Source organism: Neodiprion virginianus, chromosome 4 (assembly GCF_021901495.1).
Source record: "Neodiprion virginianus isolate iyNeoVirg1 chromosome 4, iyNeoVirg1.1, whole genome shotgun sequence".
Lineage (NCBI taxonomy): Eukaryota > Metazoa > Arthropoda > Insecta > Hymenoptera > Diprionidae > Neodiprion > Neodiprion virginianus.
In genome coordinates, this window is record NC_060880.1 from 28,156,230 (window position 1) to 28,183,767 (window position 27,538).

General features: G+C 37.9%; 2 protein-coding genes and 1 long non-coding RNA gene across 5 annotated transcripts; 1 reads left to right on the top strand and 2 right to left on the bottom strand.

Annotated features, from left to right (window-relative positions):
- Positions 1 to 439: 439 nt before the first annotated feature.
- On the top strand, positions 440 to 22,064 carry LOC124302684 (fatty acyl-CoA reductase wat-like). 3 transcript variants are annotated; one of them, XM_046759087.1, is made up of 11 exons: positions 440 to 619; positions 12,560 to 12,740; positions 12,932 to 13,071; positions 15,094 to 15,216; positions 15,408 to 15,533; positions 16,518 to 16,663; positions 16,751 to 16,860; positions 17,688 to 17,886; positions 17,984 to 18,226; positions 19,108 to 19,365; positions 19,871 to 22,064. In XM_046759087.1, exons 2-11 carry the CDS (start codon positions 12,569 to 12,571, stop codon positions 19,959 to 19,961), a joined length of 1,608 nt encoding a protein of 535 aa, XP_046615043.1. In that variant the 5' UTR covers positions 440 to 619; positions 12,560 to 12,568; the 3' UTR covers positions 19,962 to 22,064. The 3 variants fall into 3 exon arrangements, with proteins under 3 accessions (XP_046615043.1, XP_046615042.1, XP_046615041.1); XM_046759086.1 differs by lacking the exon at positions 440 to 619 and adding an exon at positions 9,763 to 10,355; XM_046759085.1 differs by lacking the exon at positions 440 to 619 and adding an exon at positions 11,934 to 12,266.
- On the bottom strand, positions 3,015 to 5,765 carry LOC124302695 (uncharacterized). Its single transcript, XR_006907756.1, has 4 exons — positions 5,519 to 5,765; positions 5,190 to 5,384; positions 4,742 to 4,999; positions 3,015 to 3,973 (listed from the first exon to the last, which is right to left on the bottom strand). It is a non-coding gene; the product is annotated as an uncharacterized LOC124302695 (long non-coding RNA).
- On the bottom strand, positions 20,463 to 27,336 carry LOC124302690 (uncharacterized). Its single transcript, XM_046759099.1, has 6 exons — positions 27,172 to 27,336; positions 26,667 to 27,042; positions 25,891 to 26,095; positions 25,609 to 25,738; positions 25,199 to 25,530; positions 20,463 to 24,770 (listed from the first exon to the last, which is right to left on the bottom strand). The coding sequence occupies exons 3-6, from the start codon at positions 26,086 to 26,088 to the stop codon at positions 24,669 to 24,671; spliced, it is 762 nt and encodes a 253-aa protein (XP_046615055.1). The 5' UTR covers positions 26,089 to 26,095; positions 26,667 to 27,042; positions 27,172 to 27,336; the 3' UTR covers positions 20,463 to 24,668.
- Between the last annotated feature and the right edge of the window lie 202 nt (positions 27,337 to 27,538).

Here is a 27,538-nt window from a genome sequence, read left to right on the forward strand (position 1 = left end):
GTGCCGATAGAATAACAATGAAGTATTTTATACGGGGAAATGCATCCTCGGAGGAAGAAACCAGGAGGACATTGCACCGCATGTACACGGAAGTGCAGGGAAGGAGTGCGGTGAGAAAAATTGTTAATACTGCTACTACATTATTGCAGTGTCATAATTTCGTCTCCATCGAAGAACCGCGACAATAATTTCATCATTGATTCAATGAAATTATCAATGGAATTCCCCATTTGTCGTTAAGGCTTAACTTGGGTTGCATTGGAATTCGTACCTGTTTCCGAATTCGTAAAACTTTTTGCAATATTGAATGCTGAGCTGCTTGCGCTCCAACCGGCTCACTGAGAACTCGTCAATTAGCCCCACTTCTTTTAGCCGGCAAATTTCGGGGGTAAACATGTATACATATAAGTGCCAAGACAATTTGTATTTGTTATAATCTACAAGGTCTCGAACGAAGCAGCATGCTTGAAAAAATATCACGTAATCATTGAAAAGTAGCAAAAGCATTTTATCACGTCGATCGTTTTCACCAGTGCGGAGCCCCAGCAACCATAATTAGCTGCGACTGCAGCATTGTGCGAAATTGAATCAGTGATCTTGAATTTACGAAATTTTCCAGGTAAGACGAAGTTATAATATTATCGAGGTATTTGTTTGCCGTTTTCTTTTACAATTAAAGATTTTTGTTATCTGACTAAGCGTGTTTATAAAAATGCATCTTCATCGGTGAACGCTTCGGAAAAACTCATTAAATATTATTTCATACTATACGATTAAAATTTCTATCTTTCGTCAATACCATTCGTTCAATTTCCGTACTTTCAATTTTATTCTACGACTAAGCGTACGACTCGAATTATATTTCATTATACCTACCTTGACAAAATGCGTTATCAACCAATCAGGTTGAAACCTATGTCACTAATAAATTATAGGCTTATGGTCCTCCCTGGCAAATATCACGTACCAGCCGATTTCAATTTTTTAGCACTTGTCGTCTTAGGAATACGTCATTTTCTCGTGCGATATTGTTGTGTGACTTGTATTGTGCTATACAAGTCACACCGGATTCTTGTGAGTAAGTAGTTAAATAGAAATGTGGATATGGCAAAATGCGTACAAACATCGGAAATATCCACACACTAGGTATCATTAAATAGCGAATACCGTCAAAGGTTTCATCCACTTCATCCCGTTCACTGTTACAAAAAATATTATGATCCATCCTCATTTTAGAATATTGACAGAAAATAAAGATCAAGTCATTGAAATTAACTCCGCCGTGTATTTGTAGTCTTGTGAAATTGGTGGCCAATCGCTTAAGGGTAGAAAACTTTAGCACCTATAATTCGGTAACTCATTAACGGATATTTATTCCTTTACTCCACGCTTATCTAAGTATGTTATATCTATAGCCTGATCTCAGAACTGGTTGAAATAAACACCTATTCACGAGGAACATGTTTTTACAATATCTGTAAGTTATTAACCACGATCGTGGAACATTGTAACTCCGACGAGGTATTTTTTATAAGATGCACGAAAAATCTAAAGTGATAAACTTTGTACTGTTTATCTGCGTATAACATTACCGACAATTTTGCACCACGCGTAAGCGAAGGTATGACGTAACACATCCTCAAAACACGGAGGTTCGTCATTAAAGATAGATCAAAGCCGTGATACAGCAGAAACGAAGCCACGATAGTAAGTAGAACAAGAAAATAGTGAACTAGTCTGGAAAATAAATAATAAATGCCAAGAAACTAGACAAGTGTATACGTCATGCGTTATGTAGTCAAGTCTTGACCAACCGAGTGAATAAACAAATATTTTTCTTTCTAAATCACCACCGCAGTAGAGTATTTAACAGATTTTATATTATACTTGTCGGCATAATCACCGTCAGTCACGAAAATTACCTCTTTTTCTCACTCGCGACCTCTTGATAGTTATCAAGTTTACGCGTTTAGAGATGAATTCATACGCCTGCCCTTTCATAAAGGAATAAAAAGCGCTGACGTATTAGCAAATAAAAAGCCCAAGATTTTAACCTACGTATACCGTACGCTGCGTTGGGTGCAGGGTCGAGTGCAATTAGGAAATGACAACAATGAATTATTGCTACCACACATAAGTAAACAACCGGCAAGAAAACTTTTAGCTGTTGTTCAAATATGGTAATTTGCGTTGGTGGAAAAAACTGTACAGATACTAAGGACAATAATAACGTAGCTCATCGACACCGCTCTAAACCCCAGCAATCCATCATAAGCCAGGGCACGCTTTTTATCTCGACCCCCAGGTGCTGAGGGGCACTCGTCAAACTAGACGCAACGTTTCTTATATACGTTCATTATTCATAATTCGAAAAATATCATTGCCGTGGCATTCGTCGATTTTTCAGAGTGGCTATAAATGCATGTTATTGCGACTGATATTGTTACTATTATTATTAATACGTGCAGATATGTGACAGTTCCCTCGCCCCGTTTGCAATCGAATACAATTGATAAATAAAACTTTGAATCAAACCGAGATGCAGCTGTTGGCTTGACTCGATTTTCCCATATTTCGAAAAACTAGTTCGAATACATAGATATAATGTTTCGACGCAAGCAGTTTTAATTGATTACGCCTATCATTATAATCATCATTTTAATGTCTTATTATCCCGATGATGTGGACATTTTTTTCTCTCATTTGCTTTTTATTTGACTATGGGCCGAAGTGCTAAAATCTTTGTAAGGAAAATTTATCTTACCAGATGGGTAGGAAAATTATTCGACTTCTCTTCCAATTTTCATCTTATTCGAAACTATTTCTATATTATCTCGCTTATCTTAAAGTATATAACAAAGATTTGAAGACGAAGATTTTTGGCCACAAAAATCGAATTATTTCCGAGTGCATCATCCGATCTATATTTATGTCCACCATTTTACACCACACGTTTGATAATAACCTATTACGATCGACCGCAAATAATGAACTCAAATTACTTACAATTAGACAATTTCACATTGACACGAGAATCTTGCACTTCATAATTTGATGGATAATCATCACATTCATTCTGATAGCATTCCTCGTCTTCTCGGTAATACAATATGTCGTCACGACACGAAATTATACAACCGACAATGTTTACTATTATCTGCATAATACGATAACTGCATCACGAGAAAAAATTAGCAGCTTTAATAATCAATTCGCAATGGCTCCACATCTTAACAATCACAGACGTGATAATAACTAATTTTTTTAACAGGAAATGCTTACGTAAATAGATCGAATCGGTACGTGATTGGCAGTGAACCTGACAACCGAGGCTTCGATTCGGCAAGAATCAGGAGCTGGAAACATACCCATTACTAACGTCAGATACGATGATCAAGGGAATTTTGACGGGCCGAGAGCAAATGCGAACAAATTCAATCCGATAGAATCCGAGCCGCCTTTAGTTTTCCATACCCAACCCCCATAAAAACATGGCACGCGCACATTCTCCGTTCGTTCTCGATAATGGAACCGTCCACGACACTGGTCAAGCTATAATATCCTGCATCGAAAGAGCAGAACACCACACCAACAACTCCTCAACTTTCACGTTACGACATAATAACCAAAGTAAACCCTCGTCCTTGTTCCGCTGCTGCGAGGTTCCGATGCGTTCGTCTACCTCGCCGGAATTGTATAACTTCTCCGCGAGGAAAATTACATAAGTGTCCAGTCGACGGCATGGCACTCATTTCTCTCTGCCGACGACGCGCACTTTCCTTGAGTATTATATTACACGTTACTGGAATGATGTAGGTATAAAACGTCCTCGCGTGTTCTTCGGAATCACGTATTCCCACTTACGATTAGGTGACAGATTTCTCATCCTTGGATCAAGCTTCTATTTCCTTCTTCGATTATCAAATCTTAAAAATTCTTCAAATCTTGACCGCATTTGCTTCCGAAGTGGCAGCTGTATTATGTACAGAAAAATTCATCATTATACACGCCCAAAGATTCATTATCTCAACTGTCACGCAATTCACTTCGCATAAAACTGATGTACCAAGTCTGATTATAAGTTTGAAATATTTTACAATTCTTGTCAGTTTAACGCTGCTGAAAAGTAATTTCCGACAAACTTGAGACGAGAAATCATGCAAACGCGAGTTTCAACCTGATATCTAAAGCAGGATTTTTGGACTCAAATATACCGATAACTTTACTTATTTCAATTATACGAAACTTTCATTAATGCCATTGCTAATGCGTGAAAAATCTGATCTTTAATCGCGTGCGAATTTAGGATTTCTTAAATTTTTTCGCAATCTACGCGGAAATTGTTACGCCACAATTTGCAGTCTTACAACATCGGATTTCCGAAGTTTGCTTATGAAAGCTAATTGATTTCTAATTCATTATCCAAGCGGATATCACACCTCCTTCAGCGACCACGAAGATCAATTGTGAAAATGACGAAAAATTCTATTGAAAAAAATTTTTTTCCTTCAAATTAAGTGTAGAATTTTTGCTTATAAATTATTTCGGATATTGTATATTATAAAAAAATCGACTGTATCATTGTACCATAATAATATGAATAGAAAGTTAACAAATACACACCGCAGAGCGGGAAATTCAGCACTAGAGCGTCATCCTTAATACTTTACAAGTATAGTGCGCGGTGTGCCATAAAATTAATCGAATAAAAAATGAAATTATATCGAGAAGTTGAACTGACCATCGAATCAAACATTCCATAGATACGAGAAAATGATCGAATACGTTTGTAAAATTTCACAGAGATTGGAGCCCTTTCGATTATAACCCATTTTCTTGAAACGTATTTACAATTAATTTAGTTCTGGAACATTCATTCACATTCCGTAATCACCAAGGCCTCGGCATATAGATATTTGTTTTGCAAATTGCTCTGACAAGTCCGCCCAACAGGTCGGTCATGGCTTTTAGATGTCGTTGATCCAAGTTGCAACACAGCCTAGAAGGGGATTTGAAAATTTCAGACAAGACAAATTTCAAGGTAGCGGCCGTCTGAACAAAATTATTCGGCAAGTATAGCATGCAATGATTAACACCAAAACGAGCTCTATGAATATTAAAGCAGTCCATCGGCGATGAGTAAAATTTGACCCAAAATTCCATTCAAGTTTCCTTGCATCTATAACTACCTGTTAGACTATCAACATACAACGCGTTTTTCATTTGGACATCTGCAATCGCAGAAACGTTCTTTATCGTTTCAGAAGATCTGTCCATTCACTTGGGAATCCAATCAATTATTTCGGTTCATTAACATTTGTCTGAAGTGATTTTCGTTTATTTCCAATGATTTTCCAGCGTTTCGAGTGATTTCCAGTGATTTCCTGTCATAATTCGGATTGCAAGAAATTGCAGTAAATAAATAGAAATCAGGGACAACATTGGAAATCGATAAAAATCATCACACGATACAGTTCAGTCTATTGGAATACTCATTTTTCGGTGTCCACTTACATACCGCTCTTCATTCCTGGTCGTAATTCATACCCATTTACAGAGCGGTTGTAAAATTGATGAAACAAAACACGATACAGTTAAAGATCCAGAAAGCAATAGGAAGAAATAAAACACCAATTCTTGTTCTCAATCCGTGACAGATAAAACTTTTCTGCCGATGGAAGAGACGCACACTGTACTCGTGCATAGTTTACTGTTGTAATGTGATGATTCTAGGAAATTCTCGTGCTTCATAATTCGCGATAATGCTTCACGGGCAAAAGCAGGTTTTACCCGGTGCACTCATGCCTGACTCCCAAGTTGTTCTCAAAATCTTTATAAATCTGAATCGGGCCTGTCGTGCGTCCAACCGCTTCCCAAGAATCTATTAATTATCGTGCTGAAGTTAGTAGCGTTATGGTGAGGACTCGCGCTGTGGAAAAACCATTATTTCGCAACTTTAGAATTGTTTGAAATTCAAAAGACCGGAATGAAACAAGACGTAGGCTTATATTTTGAAATCTTAGTTCCGTCAAAGTCGAATTTTGAAAAAATAAGGAAATAGCGATGGTGTCTTCCAATGTTTCGTTACAATACCTTACAAACTTCCCACCTTGTCACTCATTAGCCCCATTTCTTAGAGCCGACGAATTTCGAGGGCAAGGATATAGCTGGCTACACAAGTCATGTTTTTTATAATCTACAAGAACTTGATCATGGCACCGTGTTTAAATCAAATAAACTTTGCATATTCTAAAATTGTCCAAAAAACTGTTTACGAGTTCCTTTGACAATAATCGAAACCTGTTATCCGACAAAAATCATCGCACACGCGATCGGGTATTAATACATATCGTCTTCAATACAAAGCTAGTTATTATCGGCGAACATTACCAAAAATTCCTTTCCAATTTGATTCAGCAAATTTCAGTTCACTTAAAAATAGGAGTGAAATCCATTTTCTCGTGTTCAGATATGGTGCTGATTATTTTACGAATTTCACCCCCGTAGCTTTATACGATATTTGCAAATCGATAGAACTAGAACAGATTTTGGGTAAAATGCTAGCGAAAAAGAATTCTTTTGTTACTCTTGCGGTTGAAATTTCAATCCGTATTTGAGATCAGTAGGAAATGTAGTACTAATTGAAACATGTGTAACCGATCGAGACGCGTGAGCATCTCCGTGTGCAGCAACGTCAGCAAAGGTCTAACAAGGCAGGTGCTAAACGAACGTGACCCGAGTACAAGTTTTGCGAAAAACCTTGCCAACCACAACCTGTGCGTCATTGTGGATGCAAAATTTCCAGCGACGTGTCAAGAATGAAACATCGCGAGAACAACGTCAAACGTAACAACACAGGTTGTTACTTATTAATTAATAAGTATAATAATATTTTCTCAGCCAGGTCGACGCGAGTCGCGATCTGTGTGCCAGGCGTCAGCTATAGGTACGATTTGTAAACATTTCATGTATACTTCAATGAGGAGTTACGATGGTACTTTGTTTAATGAAACGTATCCAATAATATATATTATATATTATCCACGTCACGCGTTCATTGCAACCTGTAATGCAATATTAAATCGCTGCGAGCTATATCCGCCGACAGCCATATTTTTTTCCACAATCGATGTCGAATCAACATCGCGCGAGTCAAGAATGGAAGAGCTATTGCCTTGTACTGTCTCTCAAATATACGCTTATCATTCATTTTTGCCTATGTACCAAAAAATTACGTATAGGTACCTCTCTTACGTAACGACCTCGGAATCGCTGCAGTCAGTTTGTTAAGATTTTAATCAGCGCCTTTTTAATAATTTTGTCCACGAACGATCCATAACTCGGTTCCCCAACCGATTGACGTCTCAATGATTCGGTAGCGAGTGGATTTTTTTGTTCGTTTTTTTTTATTACTTCTATTCATCAAAGTTCAATGAGGGTTTTTCGTTTTTTACTTGCCAAAAAACAGTACCACCAATCTTGGATAACAAAGATCATTAATTGATTGCAATGTGCGCGTATAACGTACGGACAAAGTGACAGGAGAGCGATTACAACGTTTCAATTATGTATGGTTATTTCTCGGATGTTCAAAGCTGACCTCAAAATCCCAAACTAACTACGTCTCGGAGTCCCTGTCACGAAATGTTATCACCTATGCCCCCTGTTTTTCTCCTGATTTGACATATTTGCTCGATTATTTTAAATTTTCTTATACATCGAAATACCGTCAAATCTGTACTCCAAATTGATAAATTTTATGATTGGCCTGTTGGCATTATTTTGTTTATTTATTTTTTTTTCACAAAAAAAATTGAAAATTCTGGACGGCAATTGAAAAGTCATAACTACCGCTAAGTACACAATTACGGAAATCGTAAATTATGTAGGTAGTACTTCAGCTAATGCGTATTTCGTTCCTATTTTACGTGGGGTTGAAGCCATTACTTAATGTCCGAAAGACATTGATGCATTAAAGGCAGCTTTATCGACACAATAAGAACATGATCTGCGTAAATATATCATTTAACCAGTCACCAGAGATCATAAAATTTGATTTATTGTTAGTTAGTTTCACCGAAACGTGTCGTTTTTTTAATTCTCTTTCTTTCTCGAGTGTCCCCCTTTTACTCTTTTAATTACACTCTATATACTGGGATAACGAGCTTTAATTTAACGAGTAAAGTGTTGTGAAAATAATATAACAACTCTTACTGGGAATCATGCATATGTGCAGCGGTTGATACACAGCGCTTACTACGAATATTTCAACATAATACGAGGTATATATTTATTGAGCAATATATTTTTTGCCACAACGTCAATCTCTTCGACGATATTTATACAGCGTACGTGTACAATTGTATAGATACGCATGTAATATAATGCACGTTCGGAGGATTCATTCATGGCGGTTTGACATTTACCAATTTGACAGTTGAAATGATAAACAAGCCTAAGAAAAACTGACGACGGCAAAAAGTCAACTAAGAATTTGAAAATTAGTACGGACACTAATATTTGTGCCAGCGTGATGAACGATACTTTTAAAAAACAACAACTCTTTAGGCGTAAGGCTGTAGAATTGACAATATGGCTATATTGTTATACTGCTATATTGATTTCCATTCAACTTTTTGCAATCCCTTCGAAAACGAAGTAGGATCAAAGTTCACCACTTGAGAAACCCGGCTTCTTATTCATTGAAAATTTGTATTCGTAAAATTTTTTTGAATTCGGAAAAAAGCAAGTGTTTTCAGGTGGTAAACCTTACTTGTATTCGTATTACGAAGCGATTCCGACTAGTTTCATTCAATTCCTTTTGGGATCCACGTATTCCGAGATTTCGACGTTGCATCGTCTAGCTCGTCTAGACTAAATTTCTGAACAACCTTCAAGGAGTTGACGTTTCGAAATATATGTCTGTGTCTTGATGATCATGATTTACTAAAATCCGACAATCCTAAATATGCGAAGTAACGATTTTTCCCAAACATGCATCGTTGCAGTACGAACTTCATCCTCACAAATATATCTCACGTTACTCGTAAACGTGACTCGATCAATCCTGCACTCGCAGGTATCACGTCTAGGTAACGGAATGAAAGAATGAAGACAAAAAGTTTTCACAAACTAGAAACACGATAAACTCTCTTCTTTCACTGTTTTCGGAAGCAGATCCTGCACCGACAACTCGTCAACTGCAACAACAAATAGAATAGTGGGGCATCTAACGGAATCGAGACTGCACGACGAATCGACGTGGGTACGTTTTACGCCCGCGACACAACAGCGGTTAGACATAAAAAAAGAAACGAGTGCATACGAGAATGATAAATAAATTCCAAAAAAAAACATAATGTCGCGTTTATACAGAAGAGCGCTAATATTGAAAATAAAATTAGATGTTCGATACTAGTCGCCGTTTACAGGGTCACCACATATTGCGAGCTACGGTTGTGACTTTGAGGGAGAGACGCGCCGCACGGGTTGGTATACGTGTCAATTATGATTATCATTTTTCACTACTTCCCCTCCAAAAAACATAACTGCCCCCTCCATCTTACGGCGAGCATACACTTCTTCTCCCGGTTCCAAAGTCCTCATAGAAAGGAGCCGGCTTGCACGATGAGACAGAAAATGACACCCAATGAAGCTATCTTATGGAGAGCCGAAAAAGTTGCGAGTCCCACTCTCTCTCTCTTTCTCTCCCTGGGAATGTTTACCTTCGCAAGAGAGTAATACCACCTGCCATTCGCCCGAGTGAGGTAGTTTTGTGAGAGCCTTAACGGGGTTAAGAGCTGTTAAGTCACTGCCAGAACGGTAATCGGGGACAGTACCTGACGTCGAGTGTCCGTCGAAGAGAAACGTCAGTTGAAGTCGAGCCGAGTTGGCGTATCGCGCAAGGGCGCCGCAGCTCCGCAAGCATTAAAACGGGATACTGGCTTTTGTCTCTCGCGTTTCTTTCGTACTTTAGTATTATAACCAAATATCCGTATTTTATTTAATTTTTCATCTTCTTTCGATTTTTTATGTCAGTCGTATTCGCGCCGGATATTGCTGCACGCGATTCATTCATTTTACCCTCATCGACGAATTTGGGAAAAACCTGTACCTGTAATCGCGCGGCGTTAATTGTAACGTATATTGTTACCGTTGAAATTACTGGCACGCGCGCGCGCGCGCGCATTTACCGAGTGTAACACAACAATAACATTTCACGCGAAAAGTATATTATTGCTTGAAGCCGAACGTGTGATTTAAAACAAAGAAGAAAAAAAAAAAAAAACAAACAAACCAACAAGATGTTGCTGGAAATGAATCTACCTGGACCGGAAACAACTGTGTACCACGAGGTCAGTAACGAACTAACCGATGTTTACTATCTTATCGCAACTACACGTCGTCGTCTAAATTGAACATAATGGACAGAAATTAGAGGGAGAAAAAATTGGTCGTATGAATTTACGTACATTGGCTCAAAGCGATCCTAGAATTTTGTTTCCTTCATCTTTGTCAGTGACGAACTACCTCGAAGATCATATTATTTTTACCCCTCGGCATTAAATCGAGAAAAAAACAATTTGAACCAACTAATTATTGTTACATTGATTAGGTTCTTTGAGGAGCGTTTTCCGCACGTAGACAGTTAACCCAAAGAACATGTGGACTCCGAAGTAGCGTTCGTGAGATACTACCAGTTGAAAAACGTCTCGTTACGACTGGCTTTAGTGCTAAAATTTGGTATTGGAAATACTTACGTTTGAAATTCTGAAATTCTGAAGTCCTCGTTGTTGTGTTTGGCAAAAATTCAATGTCAAGAGTGTTTTCGTTTGGAATTCGTAAATTTGTAAGCGCTATGTTTCGCATCAGCAGTCGAACGCGCTCATCAACAAGACGTATCAAATCAAATTTAAGAATTTCAAACTAAAGCATTTCCAATACCAAATTTTACCACAAAAACCAGTCATAACGAGACGTTTTTCAACTGATAATATCTCACGAACGCGACTTCGGGGTCCACATGTTCTTTGGGTTAATTGACTCGTCGTCAGCTGGACCCGCTTTATAACCCCCATCAGTTTGATCACTTGTCGCTGGGACACCCTGTGTTAATTAGACCTATGTGCGAATGACTACGATCGTCGCTTCTAGCTTCCATAAAGGATATCACTTCCGCGTGTTGGTCAATAGGCGCGAAGACCCTCCTCTCCAGACGCGGGTATAACATTAATTACCCAAGCAGTCTGTGCCTACGTTTCGTATGCTTGCGTGTAAACAACCGCGAGTCTGCACGGATATAAGCCGCGCTTACGAAACACCTGTTCCAAAAATCTCTCCTAATGGTAGTAGGAAGTCAAAGACTCTCATCGTACGAAAACGGTGTACTCTGAGGACATCCTCCGTATGATAGACGTTCCACCGAAATGGATAGTTAAGGTGAGGAAGATAGGTATATTGAAATAGAGAGGTGGAGATGGAGATGGAATGAAAGAGAAATGTAGAAATTTCAACCGCTACATTGACGAGGCGAGCCTTCAGGCACGCGGGTCCCCCATGAGAACCATCGCGGCGTGAATTGATTGGATCACGGTAAAGTTATATCAGGAACTGGAACCGGGCGCAGCAACGACGTTGGGCCAGTCAGCCGCCTCTCCAATTCCAATTGCGGAACTGTTAAGCGTGAGAGAATTTTATAGGCATACCTAGTTACGTAAATTGATCGTTTGGTTTGTGGCGGTTAAGTTAGTTGGATCGGCGCTTGTATTTGCTCGCGTAACTGCGTTACCGCCGTTTCACGTCGTTCCCGTACCTATACCTACCTATGCCGTAACTAATATTATGAATCGTATTATTAAAATAAGAAAGCGCGGCGTAATACTTGGGCGACGCTGTCGTGTGTACGCCAACGGAGAGATGTTCTCTAAAACCGGTCCATTGTCGGTAGAAAGTCTCTCTGTCCAGTCGGGATTCCGGCAAACGGATTGCCACACGCGTGTGGTACACCGATTATACCACTGCATAACCCAACGATACCAGTCATGCCGGCCCCCGAAGATCTATGGAAAATCTATCGATCGATCCTCCGGGGAAAACCGTCACCAGTCACCACCGACGGAGCGTGCGGCCACATGACCCAGTCTCATGGGCGTTGTGACCACCGTAAAGCTATCGCCCTTGACGATCCGTGGCCGTCATGGTCACGGTGGCTTCCGAGTAGTCGACCTCGTTATTGCCAATACGGGCATCGCACTGCGGTTCGAAGTGTGAGTATTCCACTACCCCAGTGACCTTAGGAACCGACTTGCCTTCAATCTCAATGAACGTCTAGACGCGGCAAAAAACTTCTCCTATGAACTTCCAGCTTCGCCTTCGACGTGTCGCTCACCCGTCGTTTACTACATCTCCTTGCTAGATACCTCGAGCCTAGTAGAACTTTCGGTTACGCGGTTCAATTATCACCAAGTTCATACTCAATTAATCCGACAGCTGTATATATTTAAGAACGCGAGTTCAATTGACACGTTGATTAAGTTCTTTTTATCACTTCTGATTGAAGCCGGGAACTATGTATCCGATAATAACGAACGAGGGTAACAACAACAATAACCACAACAACAACAACAACAACAACAACAACAACAACAACAACAACAACAACAACACCTTGAACGACGATGACGAGAGACGAGGCACTACTCTGCAAGAGTTCTACGCAGGGCAAACGGTCTTCATTACAGGTGAGACGAAGCATAGCCATAATTTATACCTTATACCGTAACTATAAGACAACGGGATTTCCCATTAGCCAAGCCTCGGTGAATTATTACATAATATCGTTCAACCTAACGATGATGAATTTTTATACACGGGGCTGATCTGTTACTCACATTCGACGAATGCTCATGGTCTTCTCAATTCATGTTCAAAGGTGGAACTGGCTTTCTTGGAAAAGTCCTGATAGAAAAGTTACTGCGTAGCTGCCCTGACCTAACCGCAATCTATATACTAGTACGCCCAAAGAAAGGAAGAGACGTGCAAAGTCGCGTTGAGGACATATTCGATGATGTGGTAAGTAGCGTTGCCGTTATGTATGCATGGGTAAAATGACAGCATGTGCCATGTGTTTACACCTCAGCACCGTACGCTTGTTTTCGCTTCATGTCTCAGAAAAGCAACATCTTTCATTTCTGCGAATACGTGCTAGATGTTTACTCAAGAGTACAATGCCCATAGGAATCTGCAATTGCAAATACAAATCAACAGGTACCCGTGATATTTATACGTTCTTAGTTCTCGTTGCGAAAAATCAAAGTATCCGTAATCCGTATGCTTGTTATTCTTGAGTCACGGCTGAGGTTGAATAACTGAAAACGTCATTAGCGCCTTAAACAATTTATCTCTCAATTGTAAATGGAAACCAGCGAAGGCGTTTCAGTCTCGACAAGTTGATATCCGCGTTGTTGCAATTGATCGGCTTGTACGATTTACCGTGTACGCGGACCTCGCAATGTTCGGAGCAAAGTTAGTGATCCGATAAGTCAAAAACGATGTTTCCTAACACTCGGAACGATTACCTCAACAAATCAACCAACAGGATCTACCGAATATTTATTCACTCATAATATCCAATGATTACATTTCACTTCGTCCGCCGTTTCTCTGCCATGTGTTGGGTAATAAGTTTTGCGTCATAATATAAAAATGTACTCGCGTAACCTGGACATAAGCAGCCTTGATCACGATTAATAGGTAACCTTGTTGTCATTTTACAAATATACCCAGGTTGATATTAAAGATGTTGTTCCTATGCCACAGTGAAACAAGGATACAATTCTCTGCGCACAAATATGAACCATCAGGCAGTAACAATTTTGTTCGGACATTGTTTAATTATATGATTCTCGTGTATCCACAGTAATTCGGCAACATCGTAGGCGTGCTGTAAAAAAAACCAAGGAGATATTCTTGGCTTAGCAAGAATTAGTAACTTCCTACAGCCGATTATGATTGTCGACCGGTTTTGAGATACTATTTCCGCTACGATGTGGCGCTTGTTGCGATAGTATACCTACAACACATATAGTCATGTTGTACTAGCACCTATGTAACATCTTAATAGCCATGTTGATAAATCGGAATATTCATAGCCTTAGTTTTAAATTAAGCGAGCAGTGTATATTAGACGTTGCAGGATTTCTGTCTGCGAGGCCTTGATAAATTAGTCAGAGTATGCGTTACCGGCATCCTTGTCCCAGAAAATGTTTTTTTGGAGAATGTTAAATTAAAATTCATCGTGAAATTGATCCCGGTAGCTATACTGATTGATCTTGAAATGTACGTACAAACATCAACGACGATCGTCTAATACTGTAACAACCATATACCTCCTAGTTGCAGCAATACGTACTATGAGTTAGCAGCAATTATGCGGAATGCCGAAATACAACATTGAAATTTTTCGACATATGTTAAAGTTCAATGTTGCAGCTTTTGTAGGTGACTCATATTTTCTTGTGACGAAAGAATAATACGCATTAGGCCTTTGCGTTTCACCCCGAGGGATAACGCATTTCAATGCATATCCATTAACGTAAAAGGAAAAACAAAATCATACAATAATGACGGTATCATACTAGTAGACAATAAAAAAAAGAAACCGGTCTGCGCACAGTCCCGTTTACAGTACTTGAATATTTTAACGGTTCTTGTTCTTTTTCTTAACTCTACGACGTTATATATTTCTACACTATATGGTCGCATTAACTTATCGCAGATTGTCTAGTATGTTTATAAAACGAGACAAGTGTGAGGTATCAAGCTCTTTACATTTGCAAAGTCAAAAATTTCGACTTCCGAACTGACGAAATGCACGTGGAATCCCATCATTTGCATGTACGCTTGTATAATTAGCACAATCCTCAGACTTTGTGGCATTAGAATTCGAATCCCGCGTAGAAAGATTTTACTCGTAGTAGGCAGCAGCATGGATCGGAAGTTAGTTTTCAATCAAAGAGGGCCGATAATTATAGGTTCGGGACCTTCGTCTTAAGTCACGAATGGAAAATGATCATATTGAATTTATTCGAACAGGTCTATACCCGACTGAAAAAAGAAGTCCCAAAATTTCGTCACAAGGTATTCGCAGTGGCCGGAGACTGCAGCGTTCCTGATTTGGGACTTTCATTGGCTGACAAGGCGCTCCTTATTCAAAAGGTAAGTTCAGATACTAAGGAACAATCATTTACAGAGAATAAGTTGAGACTCGACGAGGAAGGAAAAAAAATTAGTCGAGATTGCATGATTCCAGGACTTTTTACTCGTCCGCTCGGTATTTCTCCGGCCCCAATTCTTTGATAGACTCGCGAAGTGATATTGTAATCAGTACTCATGAAACTTTTTGGCAGGTATCGATAGTGTTTCACGTTGCGGCGACAGTTCGTTTCGATGAAAAACTCAAACTCGCCATGGCCATTAATGTACAGGCCGCGACTGACATTATCAAACTATGCCGAAGTATGCCACAGCTGAAGGTGAGTTAAAGCAAACTATCATCACATCAAAATCTAAATTCCTAATTTACTTTCACGGGGCGCAGTTCGTGTTGACTTGTCCTGTGAATTATTTCTCACGATACAGCATTAATTACTCTCCGAGCAATTAGCATTGTACTGTCACGCATTGCGTGTGATGGCACAAGATTTCATCGACTCTCGAATTTCTGGACTCAAATGAAAAGACAAATTTGCGAAAGAAGGAAAGAAGATTCAACTTATCATACCATCATATTTTTTCAAGTCGTATACACGGATTGTTTCAAACACGGATGATACTAAGTACACAACTTAGCTAAGTTAACTATGGTAATTATCGCGTGTGCGAACATATGTTTATTGAGCTGGACGGAATCCAAAAACGGGTATTTCCTTTTCTTTCGCATACAATCCATCATTTCAGCTTTAAAAGCACTCTTCTTGACCATACAACGATTCATCGACAAACATACATGGATTCACCTACACCTACAACCCGCATGCAAATTCTATTCAATAATATAAGTTACAATTCTGAACACGATATTCATCCATGTCATGTACGTAGATTCCGTTAATAACTCGTGACAAGTTCCTCGTAAGTATTTACAAAAGCAATAAGAGATACGTTGTTTCTTTTTAAAAAATTCCACGCCGTCATCACCATGATACTCCTATGAGACTATTTACAGTTCATTTGAATTTCATGTACTCCGTAGTTCGTGTGATTTCTTAAAAATCCAGCACTAGCTATAATTTCCTGGTCAACAAAATATGGCCGTAAGGTGATTAGGATTGAGTTTGCAGTATCCATGAAGTGACTGCATACGTTTGATGACACGTGAGACGGAACAAACAATCTTTCGAATATTTCCACATTCTCAATTTTTCAATTACTACGCACATCACGTATATCACACGATATTCAATTCTTATACGAGGGTATAATATAATACAGTAAGAATATGAAATATTCATTTCCAGTCTGTAATTCATGTATCCACCGCTTATGCCAACTCGCACTTGTGGACAATTGATGAAAAATTTTACCCATATGAAACGAAGTACAGCGACCTAATGAAGATGATAGAAAATATGCCGGAGGATACGATTACGGAATTAACTCCAAAGTAAGCAAGCCAATTAACACGATTACTCAACTTGAAAAGAGTGTAAAACGAAACGTTTTACAATTTTATAACTAATTCGGATTCCAGGATAATTGGGAAATGGACAAACACATACGTCTTCACCAAAGCCCTGGCCGAAGATATGATTCGAGAGGAGAGTAAGGACCTACCCATGGGCATTTTCCGACCTGCCATTGGTGAGTGAGACGTCAGAGAAAAACAAATGCCAATCATTCGCGAAAACAGAATCCTAATAATCGTCGACCGTCGTCCGCCCTGAACGAAAATGGCCGCACAGTGTAATTTCGAAAGAGTTTCACGTCTCTTTCGATAAACTCGATATGTGCCTGGCGATAGCGATGTACATAGTGACCTGGTCTATCGGTATATTGACGGAAATCTTAACGGCCGCGGGTATATTTCTGCTAACTCTCCTCGGAAGAGCAATTCTGTTCGCGTGCTCATTCGTGTATACGATTTCTCATCGGGAAGCCCCGTCGGGGGTCAGAAACGGTGAATCCTTGGACTTTCCGACACACCACGCAGTCCAAAATCCGGAGAACGAGGAGACGACCATGAGCCAAACGTCCCTGGAAACCATCAGCAGTATCGATAGCGAAAGACGCGATATATCAGCCAGATAACGAGGCTGTAAAAAGAACGCGATATTTCGAAAACGTAGAGACCCTCGAGCCAAGCACATCTCAACATCAGCCACAAACTGAAGTAATTTTAAAACGAAAAACCATTTCCGTCCATGTACCTGTCCGAGCCTTTATTGTATGCTACAGGTAAAAGTGGCATTGAAATATTTTTGACAAAGTACCGATTTAATCATGTTACTTTTACAGGCGATAGTAGAATGCTCGCAAATAAACCGTTCGAAATGTGCACATCTGTAGGATAAGTGTCAGTATAGAGATACGCGCGATAATTGCAATGCAACCGTCGGCGTAGATTATCAATGGTTGTATGAAAGAAATTGTGTCCAAATGCTGAAAACTATAATTGAATTTCGTTACAGTGATATCGACTGCACGTGAACCAATCTTGGGATGGATCGACAACCTCTACGGACCGACGGGTGTGGTTGCTGGAGCAGCTTCCGGCGTTCTCAGAACTCTGCACAGCGACCCTGACATCAATGCGAATATCGTACCAGTGGATTTCACGGTGAACTCACTGATAGCCAGTGCCTGGGACGTGGCCACACAGGTTGAAAGGTATGAGGAAGTAGGACTGAATTCAGGCGGCACCGACACTGGGTGCAATTGAGAGCGTTAGCTAATTGCCGTTCATATGGTTCCTTTATTTTCTAAGGAGAGGCAAGGACATGTTGATTTACAATTACGTGTCGTCAGTCGATGCCCCGTTAACGTGGGGCGAATACTGCAAGTCGAATATGGAGTATGGAAAACTTTACCCATTGAGCAACTCCATCTGGTACCTGTCATTCACAACGAATAAACACAAATTTATTCATTTGCTGTACGTGCTGTTCCTTCATTTACTACCAGCGATGCTGGTTGATACCGTCAGCATTTGTATCGGTCAAAAACCAAGGTAAGAAAAAGCGCGAAACTCCACGTCTACCTATCTGCAGGCTGCTGCATACCTTTCCAGTATTCTCTTTACTTATTCATTCACCCCTCGTCGGTGTACCCATAATATAAAGTGTCCAAGGCCAGCGAATTTCTATACCTTCTTCAAAATGTATAATGGTGCAAGACAACGTAAGGATTTCGGTACTAAAATGCATAAATCATGAAGCGCAGTGAAGAAATGAGAACTAATACGTTCGTTGAGAGAATCCTGTGCTCGGTCTTCACCGGCTAAGTAAATGTCATTTATTTTTACTATTATCAAAGCCTACGCAGCACTGATGTGAAAATACCGGAGTCGGCGCAATTCTACGCGCAATGCTTAACAAAATTTTGTAAGCAAGCTTTTGGTTCATGCAAAAACAACACTAGGAAATATATTCCTGCGATAAGTGGTGATTCAATTACGGGAGTACATTTTTCGACGTTATTGTTGCGTAAAACAAAACTTTATTTAAATACTTGTATTCGGCATTGCGTATCTAATTGCATTGACTAGAGTATTTTTACATCAGTGAAAATAAGCGACATTGCGGTCGGTAAAGACTGACTACAGCATCCTCTTAAGGCGATGTTGTATACTCGAGTAAATTACCATTATTGCAGATTTTCAAATTATTCTTGAAAGAAGTAATAAACTGAAGTAGATTGATTAAAATCTGCGAACCGTTGATTTTTTTTTTTTTTTTGCCATGTTACTGACAGAGAAAGCTAGTTTTTTCAAATTTTGATGGATTTCTATCGCAAGCGCTAGTTCATTGTAAATTGTTAAATGCATAACCCCTCAACGAGTGATTACGGATTCCCTTCACGCCTTTCAACCCATGATCAATGAATTTCCAGATTGTGGAAAATGTATCAAAAGATTCACAAGTTTGCTAACGTGATATCATATTTCGCAACCCACCAATGGAAATTCACAAACGACAACGTACAAGATATGTGGAGTCGGTTGGAATCCAAAGACCAACATTTGTTCCTATTCAATATGAAGGGCTTCAACTGGGACGAGTATTTTCAATATTACATAAAGGGAACCAGAATCTATTTGTTCAAAGATGACCTAAGCACCTTAAAAGCCAGCAGAGCGAGATTGGCCAGGTGAGTAACAATTTATTTCAACAACATTATGTAAATTGAAATGTCTGGAGACATTCTAAAAGTCGATGCAGCCCCTTCAATGTTTCTTTAAAACTTCGCTATATATTCCAAGGTACAATGCGCACATTGACAATAAAACGCGTATGATGAAAGAAAAATTTTGTAATGAAATAATTGACTGTCCTTACACCGTGCATATGCATAATAACCGACGTATAAATATTTATAACGCTACATCACATATTTGTCATCCGCACGTGAAACTTGTCTGGCGGTTTCTCAATCTTCAGCCACTGCAAACATCCACGCATTTCTTTAAAACTTCAGTCAAGCCGCTCGAAACTTCGACATTCATTTATTTGCGTATGTATTTATCTTGTCAAACTTTTCTTCTCCTCCTCCTTCCGTGACTCATAGAACAATTTCATCACATTTTCATCGCTACGTGTAACAATCGTTCGGCACATAAAATTAATAATCAATTTGCATACGTTTATATTTACAGATTTTACTACATGCATCAAGCCACCAAAGGTTTGGTATACCTTCTCATGTTATGGATCGTATGGACCTTATTCTCCAGAATAGTTTATTAAGGAATCGACTCGAGTCAGTGAGATTAAAAAATCTCGAGCATTATTAATAATAAAAGCCATTCATGTGTTGCGATTCATTTGTCATAATATACCGATCAATTTCACAACATCCTAAGTTTTCGTTCAAGAGGATTTACAGTTTAGAAGCGAATGCTTTATGCTTACATAGGTATATAGTATTAGCAGAGAACGTCTTGATTTGTTCGAACTTGGCCGTCGTAAATTGATGATAAAAGTAGCATCACAAGTGAGTTCACAAATGTTACCAATCGATACCTATTGCATATTGCTCGAATATAGATTCCGTCGAATAAGTTCAGTTCTTAAATGAACCGACTTAATGTAATAAGTTGTGTAAATACTGATGATAGTTTTCATATCAATTATTATTATTGTTATTATTTTAAGTAGTAGTGTCGTTACCATTACCGTTATCGTTAATACATCGTGTATCATCAATTTATTCATCATTATTATTGTCATTATTTTTTTTTTTTTCAGTTATTATTATCACGAATGCCTGAAGTATATCTTAAACTTATGATAATTGTGTACTTAACCAATTTTTAAGTGTGATTGAACTATGTAAAAATATGGTTTTTCGTGATAACTTTAGGTTTACTTTAGTGCTGTGACTATAACGGGAGTTATGTTTTATTCACATGTCACTCAATTTTACTGGAAATTTCGAGCGATTCACAATATGTGGTAAAACTAAATTCCGTCGCCACAACTCTCGAAGTCTCAGCTACTACACCGTAACTTCGGGCATTGCACCACCATTGCGAATATAAACTATATACTCTCTATCACGTATATGTTTGTGTACACTGTATTATATTTAAATTTTACATAATGATACATCGCCATACTGCCTCTTAACGCTATTATTATACAAACAGATTCGAATTCTTCGTCATGCTGCATTATTCTTTGCTAGGCGTTTAATCTGTGTAAATAATGTTCGTTACAACGTGTAATTTATCAATATTGGTTACACCCATAGTACCGTGTAGATGATAGACTTGTTATCAATTTAATCTTCTTAGACCTGTTTTTATGAAATTTGTATTCTTTGGCGGAAATGGCGAATCGGAGAACGTATAAGTATGAGTAAATTCTTCTCTTTTGGTGTATCTGATTTCGACAACCGAGCTCCTTGCAGAAATTGAAATGGAGATTCTCAAGGGCTCGGCGAACTTCGCCTGCCAGGAAGATACAGATCAGTTTGTGTAATTAGATCCAGGTATCCGATATCAGGATCTAAATTTGAAATGGTCGACAATTCTGCAAGCCCTCGATTTATCTTCACGGTTCCTTCCCGGCGGAATAACAAAGTGAAAAAATTCCGAGTCCTTGTAATCGAATCAGTCTCCCATATGAACATTCGAGTATAATACGTGGCAGCGTATATTTATTTTTAAATCCAATTACCTCCATAAACCGGAGACACATTCACCTGCGACCCCCGTAAACGTCCATACTACACGTCTAACAGCCAAATAATTTTATTGCGTATACACACACACACGTACTATACACGCGCAGCCATAACTATGATCTATGTAAACATTGTACGATCTAGCTCAAGCGAGTGAAACTCTTTTTAATCATTTGTAGTCAATTTTAATTTCAACATCTCTCCGTGTCCATCGCGCATTCAACGTTGTATCGTCAGTAACTAATTGTGTATGAAAACTGTATCATTTGCCTATTGCGATAATATATCGACAACGTGCATTTTCGGAGAGAATTTATATTATACATTATATTAAGCCGATTTCACTCTCCGTGGTGCGAACCATTATTTAATACTAATTATTTTCGCATATTTTTTGCGCTGGTATTGTCAGTAAATATATATATATATATGTATGTATATATGATACATATATAACTATACATATCTATAGGCGATAAGAAATTCAATTAAGATTCGAATATACGCTTGAAAAAATAATTATAAAATTAAGGAACATAAATTTTAAACGAAATAAACCAAGTCCAATAAATGTTTGTAAATATGAAATGCACTTTGTAATCGGTACTCCATAATTTTACATATTAGGTTGTAATCGAAATATATGTGTTATAAACATCAAATACCGTGTATTCCGAATCTATCAAGTTTATGAACTTATGCAATTAAACGTAAAATCATCTTAACGAGAAATGTTTTTATCACGCCGGAGATGAAAAGTTGAGTTCTCTCCAAATCTTGACGTTTTAAGGTCTAGAGAATGACTTCCGACCATTTTCGGATGGACGTCTTTGTACGTGAGTATGTGTGTGTGTGTGATATGAAAAATGTATGATGAAATCAACGTTGTAATAAATCTCGGAATATCGAGATCCTTCAAGCTCCCCAATTTTAAGATTCTATGTGCATTCTGAAGTATTCTTGAATACACAATGTCGAAAAATGAAAATTTTCATAAAAATGTGTAAGCGCAGCCACGAACCTCGTTTTTCGACGTTATCTAATCCGTTTTTGACGCTATGGAATTCGGATTCTGGCAAATTTTAGCACATGTTTGGCATATTCTAACTGCACAATCATTAGTTTCTGCAAATATGAAAATGGCCATGCAACCGTAAGAAAACTGACTGTTGCTAATTTAATAAAATGAATTGTTGTGAATTGACTGAATTATTAACGATTAACTGAAATAACGAGAATTGTTTAGAATCAATTAAATTACTTCACATTAATTGGAGTGACTTTAAACCTGTGCCCGGATTAACAAAAGAATTTGAGGTTCAATTAATATCTGGAAACCCTACAAAGTCTTGATGAATCTCCACTCAATATATAATAGGTATCTATATATTTTTTTCGTAAAATGGATCACTTGTACTGCTGTTCGACAGCGAAATGTTACAGTTTTGTTCCTAAAAAAATGATCGTTTCTTTGATCATATATACCGTAACTAATTTAAGTTATTAAAGTCTAAACAAGCTGAGTCATTATATTTGTACTTTCATATCGATTTTTGTCGGCATTATATTATCTTTATTCAGTTTGGGATGCAAATATTAGAAAAAAAATTGATTTGATAAAACAGTAATGATGTCAAATTAAAAATAAATCGAAAAAATTAATTAGTATTAATAAAATTAGTTTGTGTTGAACGAAAAAATTTTAAGTAACATAAAGTATGAAATATGAATTGACACGACCGAATATTACTTGAATGATAGTGAATTATTGTGAAAAATGAATTGAATCAAATGAATTGAGTATAATTGGATTGAGTTACGAAATTATTTTAAATTTAAAATATTAATTCAGTCAGAACAAATTAATTTGAATTAAAGGGTTTTTCTTTGCAAATACTCAGTTATCCATTACTTTCAGATTGTACATATTTGATATCGTGGAAATAACTGCATAAAGCTTTTCGAAGAGTGATTTATTCTCATCCATTTCGTATATTTAGATGTAAAAATACGTTGCAATCTTTTACACGACAAAATTTCTTAAATACAATATTAAGTCAATATATATTAATATCGATGGTTAATCGGCGTTTAACGACGCCAAGTTTGGACGGAATTGTTTAGCATTCAAAATTAGATCCTACAAGATATTCAGATCTATAAATGTAATAATTACGCGGTCAACGCTGAAATCGAGTGTATAAGATCGTTATTCAGTTAAATATCAGTTACCTTAAGGCAGGTCAACCTGTGTAAATATCAATTAGTTTCTTACATAATGTAGATACAAAAAATATAAAATGCGAGAATAAGTGTAGATAAAAGTAAAAATGCAACAGTTGTTTAACGATCCATTTAAAAACCGAGTATACAGTGTTCAAATGTTGAAAGAAAAATAAATTCTAACTCAAGCTCAGAAGCTTATAATTTAAGACGGTATATGCAAGTATTTCATGCTCGACTTGTGAATAATTATATATTCTATATGTATTGCATACATATGTAATGAAATAGTAAATGTATATCAATAGCAATTGGTATGTAAAATTGTTAAAATTTTTCAAACACTAACATTCTAAGAACTCCTAACTCTGAATATAATTAATTCTAGCTTATCGTTATATTTTGGACGGATAAAATTCAGGTTGATATGATCAATCACTAAATTGTTTGTACAGCTCCATGAGAAATAAATTCGAAGAAAGTGAATACTAATTTAAAATTATAAGCATTTTCAGCATGCAGTTCTGAAGTGATGATCAACTGCACGCACGATTGCAAACGTCACAGTAATAGTGATCAATTATATTTCAAACAGTTAATTATGACATGATGAAATAATATTAAGGCACAGAAATATAGTATTTCTCTGTTTGGAAAAAATTTTCATGACGTTCTTACAGAATGCCAACCTGTGCCTGATAAATAAATTTAAAAAATAGTCCTATTCAATAACAGGGTTGTTACGAATTCTTCGCTGACAACTTCAAGTCCTTTCTAACAGTACTGTGAAGGAACAGGAAGACATTTGTAATTGAAAGTGAAAAAGAGAAACCCAATAAAATAGCTATCAGATTTTTGTCTTGGCGAGGATGGATCTGGACTAGCGGTTCCTTCTCTACAATGAACATAGGCTAATGATTTGCTTATATGATAAAAAAATATTCAGACATTTTCAGGTTTCCAAGTTTTGCGTATTGCGTAACACCCCTGAATAGTATGTGCAAAGAAGCATATATCATTCCGAACAAATACGGCAAATTATATCAATTCACGGGCATTGTTGACACAGTACTGTGTGGAGTCGTAGGTCTAGAACCTGCTATAGAGTGAGTTGTCGACGCATTAAGTGACTGCATGGTTCCCATCTGGAAAGAAATAGATTATGGGTGGTGAAATAAAATTTACGGACGAGCATTGTTTCGGAAACCGAGAATACGATAGTACTTGACAAGGTTAACCTAGATATTCAGATGCGGGAATGCAGAAACTGTGCAAATTTTTATCTCTGTTTCTTTCAATAATTAAAAAGAAACACAATATGTTGAAGAATTGTTGCTTCGTTATTCGTTACTTTCAACTGACGATAAAAAATAAACATGTCCACTAAGTGACTGTGAGTAAACAAGACAAACCTCGACAAATTTTCCACAGAAAGATAACATTCATAATCATGGATTTCAACATGTTCACAGTTCTTCCGTTACTATCAAGATTATTGTACTCCCTACTGATATATGGAAAACGATTGTCCCAAGTAGAATGTGCAATCAATTAAATAAAAATTGTATTTTACCCTTAAATGTGCCAAGTCTTCAAGTTTTGTCAAATCGCTGAGTTCGATATACAACGAATAAACGAGTAGCCAGCCATAAATGGATAAACAGCTGAAAACGATCCACAGGAGGCACATCATGATATTGTAGGCAAATATCATATCATTAACGATACTGAAGAATATGAATGCGAACAATCTGAAGATGGTGAAAACGGCAAAAACGTAGACCCACGGGAGCATTTTCTTCTCATACTCCTTGGTCAGTGCTATCAGTAGCATTATCGACGTTACAAAAACGGCCATTCCACCAATCATTGAAAAGAGAGCGAATACAATAAGAGCGTTGCGAACTGTAACGAGATCAAAGCGTCAATTGTTGACATCAATGATAATGATGAAAACTTAGGTTTTGTGCAGTATATTTTTACCATGCTGATTTCCAACGTAGACAAATTGGTACGATATTACATAATATCCGTAATGAGTCGACCCAGGAGCAGCTTGAGACAGGCAATAGATATCAAATACCGCCGAGCATACGGTGAAAATTCCCAAACACTAGAATATTGAAAATCCATTACCGACATATACTGTATACTACACGTGTGCCTCCCCAATGTTTAAAATGAATACAAGTAGTGGTGAATTTAGTATTACCGAGTTTATGAAAATGAACACGATTTATTGGAAAACTTATATTTGTAACGTACCACACCATATATTGCAGTCATCATAGCACCTCGTTGAATATCAAGTACGATTGCATTCGTTATAATTGGCTTCTGATACCAAGGTATTTTCACACTTCGCACAGATCTAGATGATTTGAGATTCGCGCTACTGCGAGTTGTCACGTGCGAATATATCGATGGTGTGCCCATGCTCGGTGATTTCTTTCCATAATTCATTTTGAAACTTCATTCAAAAAGAACAAAAACGAGTAACATCATTGATAACGGAATATAAGAATAAGTTAATTCAAAAGCACTACCAGCATAGAATCCACAAGAAATTCCTCGTTCTAATTGTGTAAATTCAAGCAATCGATATCAATTCACATCAGAAATCAATTCACTATTGAACAATTTGAAGTATTCGTGATAAATAAGTTGATATGGCGATAGAAGATGAAGGTACGATTAAGCTGAATGTAATTTGAATTTTTGTAACTAGTGAGATCATCATGTACACGACAATTACTGGTATAAATGATTCTGACAAAGTTCACATGTCTACGCGAACTATAACTACAAGCCATCTCCTCACTCCTGTCAAATCTTGAATGGGGGATAAATTTGCAGTGAAAATTGATGGATCATAAAAATATGGATTGACCATCTCGCAGCTCACGGCACGCCCAAATTGCAGTTGCACGACGGCGCTAAGTTGAAACAATAATAAACAACAGACTATAAAACCTGCACGACGGTTTTTCAACAAGTTGAACTGTTGGTTATTTCTTAATGCCATTTTATAAACCACTCACCTATGTTATACGCTCGCACGTGTATGAAAATACTTGATTTTGTCGAACTGTAATCAATGAGGATTTACTATTATTCATCCAGTAACGAAAAGCGTCGAGACACACCTTGTTGTGCCGTCGTTGTAACGTGCGTTGCCAACTGCCATCTACATTTGGGTTGTATACTATCGAGGTTTTACGGTTATTCAAGTTCGCCGATGACTATCACACGGAAATTGAAAATATGAATACTTATATCGCATTCGAATGTTGAGAAAACTTCTGCATAGACACTGCTGTATTTTTTATAGTTGATATTATGCACGTATATGAGTAATTTATTTCCGTTGCATTCACTTATCCGAAGTGGCATTATTTTCTTCCAAAGGCATGTGTTCTGAAATGCACATCGGCAGCGAAAGATTAACCAATCGTTTTACGCATTATCAACCAAGAAACTGACTACTACGGTAAAACAAGTTCTTCATAACCAACAACTGTCGCGTACAAAACGTTGGTAACATACCGTCGTCATAATGCAATTGAAAAGTTGAGAAAATCCCGTTCAAGAAATATCCGTGAGTGGTCGAAGAATTCATATTTCGCCTGACGTCGCATGGTACGACAATGCTCTAAACATTTGATCGCGTTACGCGTAGCCCGCGTAGCTTACGTGATGTTTTCACCCGGCCGTTTAGACCATAGAGATACATTAAATAGAGCGTGAGCCACGGCCTAAGCGTCCTGTGAACGGATTTGAATGGGTTCTCTAAACGACAGAAGATAATAATTCGGCTGCCCTCTCTGTCGCGCTACCCATGGGGTGGAGGCACGGAGAGGGGTAGAACAGCTAGACCATAGACTTATAACGATAGACTGAGTGCCCCTATAAG

Bases quoted from the DNA above. Each gene is read 5' to 3' on its own strand.
- LOC124302684 (XM_046759085.1), top strand. From the start codon at position 12,042: ATGCCGGCCCCCGAAGATCTATGGAAAATCTATCGATCGATCCTCCGG. The intron at 16,861-17,687 runs GTGAGTGAGACG...ATTTCGTTACAG, and splicing joins CATTTTCCGACCTGCCATTG to TGATATCGACTGCACGTGAA. The intron at 19,366-19,870 runs GTGAGTAACAAT...TTATATTTACAG, and splicing joins AGCAGAGCGAGATTGGCCAG to ATTTTACTACATGCATCAAG.
- LOC124302690 (XM_046759099.1), bottom strand. From the start codon at position 26,088: ATGAATTATGGAAAGAAATCACCGAGCATGGGCACACCATCGATATAT. The intron at 25,531-25,608 runs GTAAAAATATAC...ATCTCGTTACAG, and splicing joins CTACGTTGGAAATCAGCATG to TTCGCAACGCTCTTATTGTA. The intron at 24,771-25,198 runs GTAAAATACAAT...ATTTCTTTCCAG, and splicing joins AAGACTTGGCACATTTAAGG to ATGGGAACCATGCAGTCACT.